Here is a 14,555-nt window from a genome sequence, read left to right as displayed (position 1 = left end):
CGGGTGTAGCATAGGGACGCAGCGAAAATAATAATAATAATTACTGGATGCAGGCCCAGATATTATTACCCAATGGACCAATGGCAGTCGAAGAACCCAACAGAAAACTCTGAGAATGCCAGATAGTTGGGCCGTCTCTCCATCGACCCAGAAACCTAATTCCCAATCAAAACTGTAAGACCAATACAGAGCTCTGTCCGAACTTGCAGCCCTTACTTGGGCCAGTCCACTTGGACCAAGATCTATTATAATCTTTCGACCCAAATATCTACTATAATTAAAAAAAAAAATTGATACAATATCTTACTTAATCTCATTATTTTATTTATTTATTTTTTTATTTTTGAGAACCTCTTCAAGGCATGATCCTTCATACTAGTCCCTATAAATATAAACTCTCGTCCAATGCATTGCATTTTCGGAAGTTTCTCTACATATAATTAGTAAAATTGCTAGCTTTTTACCAAAAGATGAGGCTTTAAATAATTATTTGTACACATGAAGTGTTGAACTTGGACTTTAAAGGGAGTAATTTTTCAAGACCAAAGCTTTCACCACCTTAGCCAACCCCTTGGGATTTGAATCTCATTATATTAATATAACATCTATTTAATGCAGCGTAATCCACATATTATATTTGTAAAATGTATTTCATTTTTTATGTCATTAGTCTTTCTAGTGATTGCTCGAACCCTTATTCCTTAGTAGCTTTTTAAAATACATGTGAATCTGTGATGGAATCTCTTTCCCTTAAGACCCCACCCCACACCATTATTGTGGCTCATCTCTTTCACTTGTTTCTGTCTTTCCCTGTCTCTGTATATTGGCCTTTTCGGCTTCAAAAGAAAAAGGATTCAGTCCAAACTCGAAGATTCCTTGCATTTTTACACGTTCCAATACTTTAATCAGGATTAGAGTAACCTTTCTATTAATTATATCTTCTTTATTCTGTAAACCTTTTACCTTTTTCAACAACTCCAAAAGTGTGATGTCACCAATTTACCAAACTCTATCATATAATACAGGTCGTTTACCGTATGGACAGACTTTGTTGGCAGGCACGAAGAAACATAGAATCCATCCCACCCTCCCTCCATTGGATCTTGTGACCGTACACGTGCACAAAGAGACAGATTCCCCTGCACCAGCAGAAACACCTGTATTATTGTTGTTGCTACACGCGGTCCACTTGGTCGTACTCTGAAAGGGCTAGAGAGTCGAGTCCCACGGGGCTCTCTCTGACTGTTTCACAGCTCACACCGTGCAATCATGCTCGCAAGCGTCCCTTTCCGCCATTTTGGAATAAAAAAGTAGCTAAATCAATTATGAGATGATATAGATTTTAATTATTTTATATTATATTTTTAATAGTATTATCATGTGCAGGGCAGATTATTCGATGATCGATCAAATATCTAATCAATGAAATAAAAAATAGAGTTTGAGTTTAAGTGAAGATACAAACTTTAATTAACAGTATTATATTATCAATTCTACGAGCATCTGCCTCCACCTGCAACTCCCAGTCACACCCAGCGTCCCGCGTGGCAATAGGCAAAGCCAAAACACAGATTGATTCTTCCGCAAGAGTCGCATTCTCTTTTCCCAGAGGTTACCGTGACGAGTGACGGGGCTCAGGTACTAGACGGTCACAATCTTCCCATATGATACGTCATGGGATTTGTTGGGTTTTGAGTACTGGGTCTGGCCCCCACTCATTAAAGTATCAGACAAAGAATTCACGAGTCCAAGCACTCAGAAAGTGAGGTGGTTTCTTTCATTACTGTTCGATCCCTGGAGGTAGTTTAATCTTTGAGCGACTGACTCTGAGGTTGGTTCTTTAATTTTTCTTGTTACGTGAATTTTCTTTGATTAGTGGCAGATTAAGCATGCAATCTGCATGAACATTCGCGCATTTTTTTCTTCTGTTTTATTTTTGTTTGAATTGGCATAAACCCGTGTTTGTTTGGATTTAACCATCATATTTTTTTTTCTTCTGTCTTGATGATTGCTGTTGAATGGGTCTACAGATAAATAACCATTTTCTGTTTCGACGCTTCTTTGCTTGGTGATTGTATTGTAAGATTTATAAGCTTTACCTTTTGTTTGGTTACCGAGAAACCATCAAGAGGATAAGAGAATCAAGAAAATGGAATCCCACCTAAACCTATACATATGCTTGTAACAGGTTAGATTCAGAGGTTCGTACGTGTTTTCTTGTCATTTATGGAGTGGTGATACATGAAGAATATATAGGATTCTTGATTCTTTTATCTGTTCCTGTTGTGTAATCGGTTAGACGGCCTAATTCTACCATGTCTTAATAGCCACTTATTGGTCATTAAAGAATTTGTTGTCACAACTTTTTGCTTATTAACTGCAGGCTGTGCTGAACTCATCATAGTGCCTCCCTTATCTTGCATTTGAGATCTTTGAAAATGTCTACCCCCAACGTGGACCTATCTCAGAATGGGCATATAAAAATCGCTGATACCTTATTTAGCGTTGGTGGAATTGAAGAATTTGATTTCTCAAGACTGTTAGACAAGCCAAGGCCTTTGAATATGGAGAGACAGAGATCATATGACGAAAGGTCGCTCCACGAATTAACTAGTGGCTTGTCCCCACGGCCCCCATCTAGAACTGATGATTTCCCTTCCCGAATAACCGACCATCTTGAATATTCATTTTCACCGGGTAGGAGGTCAGGCTATAATACCCCAAGGTCATTCACTGGCTTCGAACCGCATCCGATGGTTGCTGAAGCTTGGGATGCTTTGAGGCGATCTTTGGTGTATTTCCGTGGTCAACCAGTAGGGACAATTGCTGCATTGGATAATTCTGAAGAAGAACTCAACTATGATCAGGTGAAATTTCTTTATAAAAAGTTGTTTTTTTATTTAAAAAAAAATTAATTTTTATTTTGTAATTCAATCACAAGTGGTGCTACGAGACACCAATTCAATTTTTCAAGCATTAAGACACAAGCTCTGAAGTAGTGCTACTCGTGATATGGGCAGAAAAACTAACTATTCATTACTTGAAGTCATCTTGTTTATTGATCTATCTACTTCTACTCAAATATTTTTTTCTTTTTTTTTGCTCAATCTTCTGGTTTTTTTTTTTAATTAAAAGAAAGGAGGTGCCGCTCAATCTTCTTGTTATCAAAGCATGTTATTGCAATAAACATTTGATGCATCGCATAGACTCTTGATAGTCGATACTTCTACGGGCCATTATATTATATTTGTGATTCTGTGAATGCCGTGGGTTTAATCCCATTTGTGCAAGTCTGTCAATCATGTGCTGCCTTTTGATTTTTTGTCTAATGTGTTCATGATTACTATTTATTTAGTTGATGTTCATCCGGCACCATTCTTTATATGTCTAGGTGTTTGTGAGAGACTTTGTCCCCAGTGCATTGGCTTTTTTGATGAATGGGGAGCCCGAGATAGTGAAAACTTTTCTTTTGAAGACTCTGCGCCTTCAGTCATGGGAGAAAAAGATTGATAGATTCCAGCTAGGAGAAGGAGTAATGCCTGCCAGTTTCAAAGTATTACACGATCCAGTCAAAAACAATGAGACTTTGATAGCAGATTTTGGTGAGAGTGCAATTGGAAGAGTTGCTCCAGTTGATTCAGGATTCTGGTGGATTATATTGCTTCGGGCATACACAAAATCTACAGGAGACACTTCCTTGGCTGAGCTGCCTGAATGCCAGAAGGGCATGCGCTTAATTCTGAGTTTATGTCTTTCAGAGGGGTTTGACACTTTCCCAACTCTTCTCTGTGCTGATGGATGCTGCATGATTGATCGTAGAATGGTCAGTTCTTAAAATTTATGTTTATGCCTTCTAATAATCAGTAAAGGACCAGAATTTAAGCATGCAGTACTTGTATGATTTTCTTAATTCTGTCAGGAAATTCATCAAAGATTTGTATTTGTTATTGGAAAAATATCATGAACTTAACGTCAAACTGCAAAATGGATGAAAGGGCAAAGAAAACTTCAGTACCTTTCATACCCTTTTATTTCAATTCAGTAGGGCTTATTTTTCACCCACTGTGCCTCTGTTTCAGTGCTAAAGAAAAAGGAACTTTGAATATAACAGAATCTTCTCCAAACACCTTCTTGCACGTAATTTAAGTTTAGCATTAACACTATCTTGTCATTAAGCACAATGGTTCATGCATGAAGGGTAAGTTAGGGCATAAGTGACCAGATAAGTTGCATACAATCAACATGCCAACCATAATGAATGTTGCAAATTATTTTTCTCTTCAAGAAGTGACAGTGGATTCGTGTGGTCAACCCCTCTATTGTGGGGCTTATGGCTCCGTTGGGTTAAGGAGTTCAAATGTTCTTGGAATTTGAGAATTCTATCTGCCCCATAAACAACTTTATATTTTAAATTAAGAAAAAGGGAATGAACCAACTGCTTTATGGAATTTCTGGTGATTGACAATTTGACATCATAAAGAAACTCTTCCAGGTTCTCCTGATGTTTGCTAGTATCTAGTGGTTCCATTTTCTCTTTGAAGACATGTTGGATTAAATTGCTTTTGTCCTGAACCTATCAGTAAACTTCCTTAATTTGACTTCATTGTCGATTATGTATGTTTTCAGGGTGTTTATGGATATCCCATTGAAATTCAAGCACTTTTCTTCATGGCTTTAAGATGTGCGTTGCTTTTACTCAAGCAAGATGGTGAAGGAAAGGAGGTTGTAGAACGAATCGTGAAACGCCTTCATGCCTTAAGCTTTCACATGAGAAGTTATTTTTGGATAGATTTGAAGCAGCTTAATGATATATATCGATATAAAACAGAAGAATATTCTCACACTGCCGTCAACAAGTTTAATGTAATACCTGATTCTCTTCCAGAATGGATTTTTGATTTTATGCCAAGTCGTGGCGGTTACTTCATTGGGAATGTCAGTCCTGCAAGAATGGATTTTCGTTGGTTTTGCTTGGGCAATTGCATTGCAATCCTGTCATCCTTGGCAACCCCTGAACAGTCCACCGCAATTATGGATCTTATAGAATCACGATGGGAAGAATTGGTTGGAGAAATGCCACTGAAGGTTTGTTATCCAGCAATAGAAGGCCATGAATGGCGGATTGTAACAGGATGTGACCCGAAAAATACGAGATGGAGTTACCACAACGGTGGATCTTGGCCAGGTATGCTTTTGCATTGTAATTGACCTCTATACACAATGCAAATAAACTCCTTGATGCCTTAACTGAAGACGTTGTAAGTAAGGACATGATTCTGCCCTCACAAAATTTCTGAAGAAAAATAAAAGATAAAAGTTCAGACCACCTGACAATACTTTGTAGTTTCTAGCAGTCTTGAATCCGTCATTTTTGTAGTTCATGAATATCTGCTACTAAAGTTTAGGACGAATTAATAGTTATCTCATAGAGTTCCTTTAGTTTTGGCAATCGATTAGGAAATTGCTATATTCTTTCATTTAAGCTTTTCAAACCCAAGTATCCCACATACGTACTTTATCAGGCTTTTCATCATGATAATTCGGGAACAGTAACTCCTTGAAACAATCATGATATGAAAATTTAAGTGCCTTAACTCTTTTTTTATCTTCTTTTAGTTTTATTGGACTTTCCAGCTGAGAGGTTTTCCTCTAGATGATATCTTGTGGTTGTCAAATGTGTACAGTGCTTTTATGGCTTTTGACTGCGGCATGTATCAAGACTGGGCGCCCCCAGATTGCCCGACGTGCCATTGAACTTGCTGAAAGCAGGTTGCTAAAGGATAACTGGCCCGAATATTACGATGGAAAGCTTGGTCGATATATTGGGAAGCAAGCCCGTAAATCCCAGACCTGGTCCATTGCTGGTTACTTGGTTGCAAGAATGTTGCTTGAAGATCCGTCTCATTTGGGTATGGTAGCACTTGAAGAAGACAAGCAGACGAAGCCCCTGCTCAGAAGATCAAATTCATGGACATTCTAATGCCATTTATCCTTTTTTTTTTTTTTTTCGAGTTTATCCACGAAAGGCCTGTTCTGTAAGGATGGAGGGACAGAGCTAATTGAAGCTGACTACCTATTCCTTTTAACTTTCAGGTTCCTACCAATAAGCCATTTGTAGTACGTATCACGTGTTCTTTCTTTTCTTATTCATAACTGCAATGGTATATTAGTTCTTTCTTCTCCATCTCTCTCTCTGGTGGACATTAAGTAGTTGCAGTTTATCTCATGTGTTTTGTTTTGGAAAAAAGATCCTTCTGACGATTTTTTTCTTTTTCTTTTTTAATCTTTCAAAATATCAGTCAACATGTCTTTTAGAGATAAAGAATGAAGGACCTTAACTAGGCAAATTCAAGCCTATACCAATGCATAAAAGCTTCTTTTGGGTGAATGATTAACTCCTCTCCAGTTTTTAAACCAGTACTGTTCGACTCTGTGAAGCCACAGGTGGTGTTGATCAAGCTAATTATAAACGTTTCACATGTTCTAATTACACACTCTCTTCATATTTCATTAGGATTTTTTATTTTTAGAGTTACAGCCTCAGTTAATCTCGATTCAGAGCAAGAAAAGGAAAACCTTTAAGAATACAAGAATTCGAAGTCCTTTGGAGCATTTTTCTTTCTCCATTCACTGGATGAGATGTGGATATTTTGCTGATGGCCCTTTAAATTGTTTCTACTTCTAAAGAGGGACGATGGCATTTTTTTTCCCTTTATTTCTTAAAAAATTCAAATTCTAAGTTTGAATTTTCACTCCACGCTAAAAACTATTTTAACACTAGAATTGAAGTCAGCATATCTCATTTTTAGTTTTTTCTTTTTTCAAAACATTAAGAAACACTATTGGAAATGATTTTTTTTTTTTTTTTTGCGAGAAAATACAATAATTTATTAATTTCTGGATAAGTTAAAAAAAATTTTAAAAATACAAATAGCATTGAGATAAAACAGTAACAACGCCCGAAACACGTCACGGAGCCCAACAACGTTCCTTCCCCTTCGGTGGGACGGTGCTTCCACTTCCAAAAGACCGAGCAAATTCGATCATCAATCCAAATCAACAGTCCGAACCTACGTCCATTAATATTGTTTTTCCTTCGATTTAAAAAAAAATATATATTGTTTTCCTTCGCTTTCCCCACGTTTTCTCGCCCACACGTTTCCTGGAAACTAACTGGTTGGCGAAACCCTCATGAGGGCGCAGCGAAAGCCGATCCACGCCGTGTCGACATGGGTGCGGCGACAGCCTCCCAAAGTGAAGGCCTTCTTGGCCGTGGTCTCGGGCATGGCGGCGCTTGTTCTGCTTCGATTCATCGTCCACGACCACGACAACCTCTTTGTGGCCGCCGAGGCCGTCCACTCCATCGGAATATCCGTACTCATCTACAAGCTCATGAAGGAGAACTCTTGCGCCGGTAAAGTTTCGAACTTTTTCCTTGGGGGTTTTGTTACGTTTTGGTTTTTGTGTAATTGGTGGTAAATCTGGTTTTAATTTCAGTCTTGCCTGGATAAAAATGAGTGTTTGCTAATGCTAGGTTTTCTTTTCTTTTCTCTCTCTATTTTTTTTTTTTTTTACCATTTTCCGGTATGAGTTATAGGCGATTTTACGAGCCAGATTGTTTGGCGTTTGATTAGTTTCCGTTTTCTATTTTTCGAATTGGGTAAATTCGGGTTGATGTGCTGGAGTTCCATATGGAAAAATTGTTGTTTTTCTCTCTTTAACTTTCCCGATTCAGCTAAGAGCTCCGAATATTTTTCTAATGGTTCAGTTAGTGGGGTCTGGTTTTGGATATTTATTTCAGAGTTCATTAATGGTAAATTTAGATATAAAGGGAGGTTCTTTCTTTTATTTCCGGATTTCTTATGTATTAGGTTGCTGGTTGAGTCGAGTCAGGTTGGAATTCTTATTTCTTGCCTTCAAAGTTGTCACGGAAGTCGAGCTTGAGGACCGGATCTTCATTCGATGAATGTCCATTAAACTCAAAGCTTTTATATTTTGAATTGGACCAAACTCAAACACTTCGAGATTCATTCTGAAAACACGGCTTGTTTGCATAGTAACTATGTTATGATCATGAGGGTTAAAGGTTTAATCAAATTAGTATCCAACAATCCTAGAGTTTTTGCATCAATAGTTGGGTCTTTAACAATTGGTATCAGAGCAGAGATTACGTCACGGGTTCAAGTCGCAGAGGGGGTGACGTATAGGCAGGATTAAAATGCTTTGGTGCTATATATGGGCATAGTGTTAAGTCATTGAATACTAATAGATGAGTGAAGCTGCCGAAAGGGAAAGTGCTACCACCAGGTCCATGTAGATAGAGTGAGCCGCCATGGACGTCAGGTTTGGAAGCATGGTGGATTGTTATGATCCTAAGGGTTAAAGGTTGAATCAAATTAGTATCCACAATCGTAGGGCTTTTGGATCAATGGTTGGTCTTTAACAAACTATTTCATGCTTTGAAGTAAATGTTGCTTACTTGCGAGTGGTAGTTGATAGGAGGCAAGTTGGTCCCTTTTTTTTGTCATTTTTAATAATAGCTATACACCTTTTACAATAAACCATATGTAAAATCCTATTTATTTCAACTTGTAGGATGCTATATTTCTTAGGAATTGGGTGTTAGAAGGTTTTCCCGATACTGCACATCTCTGGTTTCTCTGTCTGCTCTTTGGGCCTTATGATATCACCTTTTAATGATATGCAGGACTATCGCTCAAATCCCAGGAATTAACAGCTATTTTTTTAGCTGTTAGGCTCTACTGCAGTTTTGTTATGGAATATGATATACACACCCTCCTTGATTTGGCTACATTGGCAACAACGCTGTGGGTTATTTATATGATCCGCTTTAAATTAAAGTCTAGTTACATGGAAGACAAGGACAATTTTGCGATATATTTTGTGGTGAGTTTTCCATCATTTCTATGCCATCTTATTTTTAAGCTCTATCTCTGAAGCACTGATCCTATGTTTTTTAGGGGGTTAGATCTGAATCCCATTTCTCCTCTTTTCAATACTTTCTTAAATATGGCAACAATTTGTGAGAGTCATGGTTGTGTATAAAGCAAGGATATGATGGTCATCTTAGGATATGTACCTGTGAATTTCTACTTATCAAAAAAAAAAAATGTACCTGTGAATTTCTATTGATAACAATCTGGGGAAAAAAAAGAAGGGATATGCAATAGCAAAATTTTTTTTATTGGAAACATTCCCCTTAGATCTTAGACATATTGATAATGCATATGGAGGCAAATTATTTGATATCCTTGTACACTGATTATATTTTTCTGGAATGGACTCCAGCATCCAGCAGCACTTCAATATATGCATGTGTATATACTCCTGGAAATTTCTTGTAGACACCGAAAAATTGTCCCAGTTCTCAAGAGAGTACTTTGTGGATTTCTTTTGAGCTATCTGACTTGAAAATTTTCTCAATGCCTTTTTCTATTTAGTGGTAATCGCCATTTTGTTACCCTCCCACTATGTGAGACCTTCCCTTAGAAGTTCAATGGTTGGTACCTCTGGAACTGTGTGCTTTCAGCAATTCTGGTGCTTTATTGGCTTTTTTGTCTTCACCATTGTAGTTGTAACAGACATCCAGCTTGCAAAGCATTCCGTGGCAGCTTAGACAATCTATGGTGTGCTTCTGCCGAGTTAGATGCATGCCTTGAGACAAAAAAGGCTTAGGTTCTATGCTAATCAATGCTACCCCAACCAGGGATTGAAAAAAGGCGCCTTTCTCCCATACCAACTTTCTAATATCTAAGAGTTTATTGCTTGAAATAGAACCAAGTGTGGTTGGTTCTAATACGTCCTGCTATTGAATTGTCTTCTTTTATACCTAGCTTGATACACTTTTTTGGAACGTTTGTTCTTTTAACCTTTCTTGTAAACACAGTATCCTTGCCTTTTAATTTGGATGTAGGCGGTACCCTGCGCTGTGTTAGCTTTGTTCATTCATCCATCAACTTCTCACCATTTACTGAACCGGATCTTCTGGGCATTCTGTGTCTATCTGGAAGCCGTTTCAGTTCTACCCCAGTTGCGGGTAATGCAGAATACAAAGGTATATTTTTTTACGATTGGGATGTGTTTTGAGGTTTTACAAATAAACAGATGTTACAGCCTCTAAAATTCATCTTATTTCTGTCCTTTCAGATTGTTGAACCATTCACTGCTCACTACGTGTTTGCTTTAGGTGTGGCAAGGTTCTTGAGCTGTGCCCATTGGGTTCTCCAGGTTTGATCTTGAAAAGCTGAATTTTTATGTTTTTTTTTTTAGGTAAAAAGAGAATTTATTAATCCACGTAACTGAATTTTTATGTTTGAGTTAGGTTTATACTTTGTTGGTATCCCTCCCTACCTCCCTATCACATTTGGTGGTAAATGATTTTCTCTGTTATAGGTGACCAACATCACTATTCCAGGAATTGCTCTAGTAGAGCAATAAGCTATATTATACGGTTCTCATGTGCCACCAATGTTAAAATTCTAGATTTATTTTTAGATAACATTCAGCATTGTTGCCAAACTGTGGCTTCTTTAAGTTACAAAAATGTTTCATTTGGGGTGTGGACTACTCATATTTAAGCTGCCATGTGTTGTTGTTATTGCTTTCAACAGGTTTTAGATAGTCGTGGACACTTGCTGGTAGCGCTGGGTTATGGATTATGGCCTTCTATGGTTCTCATCTCAGAAATTGTTCAAACTTTCATCTTAGCAGACTTCTGTTACTACTATGTCAAAAGGTTGGTTTGCACACTTTTATGCATTTTTTGTCTAATAATTACACGCTATGATTTACCATATATGTATAATTTATGTGTTCTCTCAAATTATTGTAAACTTTGTTCTATGCTTGGCAGTGTGTTTGGCGGGCAGCTTGTCCTCCGCCTTCCCTCTGGGGTGGTATGATCGGGATTATGAATACTCGCAGTCCATTTTAACTTAATCATCCAATGCGGCGGGTTATTCTAGTTTAAGTCACGGATTTTTGTCTTCATACGTTTTTTTCTCCCTGTTATTACTATTTGACAAAAGGGTTGGCTGTAAAGACGGGGGGGATGCAGAAAACTTTGATATTTATAATATATATTAAGAAATGATTCTCATGGTTGGTTTATGTTTGTGTCAATTCTAATATGCAGAAAACTTCGATTAATAAAGCCATTTTCTTGCCTTTATTAATTACTTAGATGATTCCAAAGTCATTACACAATGTTTTACTCAGTTGAGTCACGTTTTCTGTTAGAACTGTCTTATTTTATCTATGATACCTCATCTTATTTTGTTTGTATTTGATTTATTAGGATTTTTGATTGAATAAGGTAATGCCTGAACAACTCCACAATCAAGCTATAAATATAATTAAAAAATCTCTTTTCTTTCTCAACTTGCATGGTGAATATATAATTTCAGTCAGCGTCTTTGGGTTTATTTATTTATTCCACAGTAAGATAAACAAAATTCATTTGGTTGGGAAAAAAAATAGAAGAAAGAAAGGAATAAACGAATCATCTTCATATATTTCGATCGTTTCATCTCGCAATTAACGCCCTCAATCTCCTTTCGTTTTCTCCGCCAGTGACGACATGATTTCATCAGTCCTTATTGTTTTGGCCCGTTATAAATGCCATTGTATTTGACTCTTTCTTCTGCTGCCTTTGTTTCAGCAATTTTCCACCGTTTCGGTTTAGCGTGCTGCTCAATGTGTTTAGGTTACTTTCAAATAACATGGCATCTATTAATTCTCAGGATTGAATCTAAATATAAATTCACATTTAGACTATCGATATTAGCTGTTTAAGGATGCATTGAATTGAATTCTCTAGTGAGGTTGGAGTATAAATTCTGGCTCTAACTAACTTGAGAGAGCCCCCTCCTCCTACTCTTTTTATTTAGTTATTTGGAGAAAAACAGAGAGAATGAATTGTATTTTCCATTTTTCTTTCTTTTGGAAGGATGTTGGTTAATATTTGTTGTTGTGTGCTCGATAGATAATAACGGAGGAAGCTGAATAACAGATTGTCAGAGACACATTAGTTTATTCCTTGTCTTCTCTCATATAAATGAAGGTTATAGGTGTAGGAACTGCCATTAAAAGAGTTGGAATTCATTGCTGCTTGAGATTCATGTCTTGTTGAAAGTAAATTTCAAAATTAACTTGATTTCTTTCAAGGGAGTGTGATTCAATGGTTCGGTGGTTCCATTAGTAGCACTGCATGTCTTGGATTAAGTAATTTATTAAATTAACTAATCTTATTTTGCTGGAGAATATGGATCTATGGATTTTGGAATACAATGATCTGTTGAAATGGAAGTTTCAAGTGATATGTGAGAAACGGCAATATTCTCACACTAGACATTGAGGTTCCTTGCCAGAATTCCCTCAAAAGGAAATCCCAGGTCCAAAAGCCAGCATCAGGCCCCATTCATCATCATCTCCTTGGGTTTCCTTCTTCATCTTAAGGCTCTCTTATATCATGAACTCCAGCACATACACAATGGTATTGCTGCTAGCATTGCCATAATCCATTAGAGCTGTCTACTTGCATTTAGCTTCTTTGGTGACAAGTCAAGCCGCTTTTCCATCTGATTCAAGCTTGCAGGTCCACCCGGATGAACTGCCCCAAACATCTTATTGTATTCCTTGTCAGGAAACTCAACTACTTCCATCTTATTGTATTCCTTGTCAGGAAACTCAACTACTTCCATGAACTTCTTACAGAATCCTTCAATGTTATCTTCAATTATCTGAGGAAGCTCCCTTGCTAGTTTGAAGTTGATTCCCTCTTCTGTCAGCCGTCCATCAATTGTTTTCTCGATCTGGCAGGAATTGTTGTCTTGCTGTATGCAGTTCAAAGAGAGGCTTTTCATAGCTTAAAACTGGGTCTGAGCCAATGAACATGGCTCCTGCACCATCTCCAAAGAGTGCAACACCAACCAGATCATATGGTCTCTCTGCACTTGGCGGCTTGAACCCTGTTACCCCATAATGGTAGTTTCAGAAGTAAAAAGTACAATTTTGAGTCAGCCCTTTATAGATTTATTTTTACATTACATTTTTATTTAAAAATTACTCCTATCATTTTGCAAAGAAAAATTACCTAATTAAGATTTTATACCACATTTTCAATTAATAACTGACTTAATTTTTATCAAAAAATTATTGATTTAGAAAGAATTTTATCAAAATTAATTTTATAACATGTGCTTCAATTATATGCATTATTGTAAATACAGTTCTATAAACCAATCCATTTGAAAAAAAAATGGGCCATTGTCTCTTTAAACGATTATACTAAATGCTGAGAAGTACATTTTACTTTTTAAAATTTTTATATTGTATATTAAACAAAGGCAAGTGTACCCTAAAATGAGATTATGTGAAATTATTTTTATGTGAAACTAAGATGAGAATATCACTTCATGTCTCAGAACCAACACCAGAAATGAAAAGGAAATAGATAAGAGAAAAAATTTCATTATCATTAAGTCAACTCAAACAAAATAAAATTCTAAAAAAAATAATAATAAATTAATATTAACATATATATTTAGAAATATAATCATAAAGATTCAAGAACACTCAAGCAAAAAAAAAAAGTGCAATGTCAGTGAGTACATTTTTGGTAATTAAGAGCATACTAACATCTTTATAAATTAATGACTTAATATGAAAATAAAAGTTTTGATAGTGAGCCAAAAGTTCAAATAAAAAAAAAAAAGTTATAAACCAATAAAAGTTCAATAAAAGTTGAGTTTTCACAAAAAAAAAAGAAAAAAGAAAAAGAAAAAGAAAAAATAAGATCATTAAAAAAGATAACCAATTACATAAATACTATTTGATACTTTAGTATGTTTTTGTTGATTCAGTCAAATTTTTCTAATTATGATTTTTTTTTTTTTTTTTAGAAAATTTTTGGGAGGCCTTTTCCACTATGGGTTTTAGGCAACTACCTAAATTATCTAATGAAAGAGCCGGCCTGAATCTCATTTTATCTGTATAACCAAATGAGATCACTCTACGACATTGAGCTCAAAAAATAATAACATTGGTCGTTAAAGTTTTTTTTTTTGTAAACATGATTAATACTAAAAGAAATATATTTTTAAAATGTAAAATATTATCCCAGATATTAGCAAAATAATTCAAGAGGGTTGATAATTATCATTAAACCAATTCACAATATATACTAGAATTTTTCCGAAGCAGAGCAGGTGGTGGCACACGAGTTTGATTAGGGCGATTAGCATATGCATTCCAAACAGTATCCAAACATAATTCGAAGACGAAAAAGAAACAGTTCCAAGCAGTATGATCATGATGTGCATGGTGCAGCAGAGGTTTCATGGGCAACCACCAAAAAAGGCTTCTACATTAGACAACAATTTCTGTTCAGAGGCTGAAACATGTGCTCTGCCATAATTCTTCTGTTTTTTGCTTTTTTGCTTTTCCTTAATAGAGTGTTTGGGATAAGATCTACGTTTGAAGACATTGACTATTAATGATGTTTTGATTGGGCCAATGACGATCCAAGTAGTGAT

At 36.3% G+C, this 14,555-nt stretch overlaps 2 protein-coding genes and 1 pseudogene across 4 annotated transcripts; 2 read left to right on the top strand and 1 right to left on the bottom strand.

The window, feature by feature from the left end:
• The first annotated feature begins 1,511 nt into the window (after positions 1-1,511).
• Positions 1,512-6,184, top strand: LOC122309757 (probable alkaline/neutral invertase B). Of its 3 annotated transcripts, none has more exons than XM_043123393.1 (5): positions 1,512-1,831; positions 2,384-2,867; positions 3,392-3,823; positions 4,627-5,185; positions 5,685-6,184. In XM_043123393.1, the coding sequence occupies exons 2-5, from the start codon at positions 2,439-2,441 to the stop codon at positions 5,978-5,980; spliced, it is 1,716 nt and encodes a 571-aa protein (XP_042979327.1). In that variant the 5' UTR covers positions 1,512-1,831; positions 2,384-2,438; the 3' UTR covers positions 5,981-6,184. The 3 variants fall into 3 exon arrangements, with proteins under 3 accessions (XP_042979327.1, XP_042979328.1, XP_042979330.1); XM_043123394.1 differs by lacking the exon at positions 1,512-1,831 and adding an exon at positions 1,871-2,188; XM_043123396.1 differs by lacking the exon at positions 1,512-1,831 and adding an exon at positions 1,871-2,201.
• A 769-nt stretch (positions 6,185-6,953) lies between these two features.
• On the top strand, positions 6,954-11,130 carry LOC122309758 (ER lumen protein-retaining receptor erd-2.2-like). The gene is made up of 6 exons (XM_043123397.1): positions 6,954-7,414; positions 8,708-8,907; positions 9,935-10,075; positions 10,168-10,248; positions 10,632-10,756; positions 10,874-11,130. The coding sequence occupies exons 1-6, from the start codon at positions 7,192-7,194 to the stop codon at positions 10,920-10,922; spliced, it is 819 nt and encodes a 272-aa protein (XP_042979331.1). The 5' UTR covers positions 6,954-7,191; the 3' UTR covers positions 10,923-11,130.
• A 1,235-nt stretch (positions 11,131-12,365) lies between these two features.
• On the bottom strand, positions 12,366-13,031 carry LOC122310057 (annotated as a pseudogene).
• Between the last annotated feature and the right edge of the window lie 1,524 nt (positions 13,032-14,555).

This window comes from Carya illinoinensis, chromosome 5, assembly GCF_018687715.1.
Source record: "Carya illinoinensis cultivar Pawnee chromosome 5, C.illinoinensisPawnee_v1, whole genome shotgun sequence".
Lineage (NCBI taxonomy): Eukaryota > Viridiplantae > Streptophyta > Magnoliopsida > Fagales > Juglandaceae > Carya > Carya illinoinensis.
Note: the sequence above shows the minus strand (reverse complement) of the source record. Positions and strands in the feature narration are given on the sequence as shown.

Excerpts from the sequence above, each read along its gene's own strand:
- LOC122309757 (XM_043123393.1), top strand. The coding sequence starts at position 2,439 with ATGTCTACCCCCAACGTGGACCTATCTCAGAATGGGCATATAAAAATC. Across the intron at positions 2,868-3,391 it reads AAGAACTCAACTATGATCAG|GTGTTTGTGAGAGACTTTGT; the intron begins GTGAAATTTCTT and ends TTATATGTCTAG. Across the intron at positions 3,824-4,626 it reads GCATGATTGATCGTAGAATG|GGTGTTTATGGATATCCCAT; the intron begins GTCAGTTCTTAA and ends GTATGTTTTCAG.
- LOC122309758 (XM_043123397.1), top strand. The coding sequence starts at position 7,192 with ATGAGGGCGCAGCGAAAGCCGATCCACGCCGTGTCGACATGGGTGCGG. Across the intron at positions 8,908-9,934 it reads ATTTTGCGATATATTTTGTG|GCGGTACCCTGCGCTGTGTT; the intron begins GTGAGTTTTCCA and ends ATTTGGATGTAG. Across the intron at positions 10,076-10,167 it reads GGGTAATGCAGAATACAAAG|ATTGTTGAACCATTCACTGC; the intron begins GTATATTTTTTT and ends CTGTCCTTTCAG.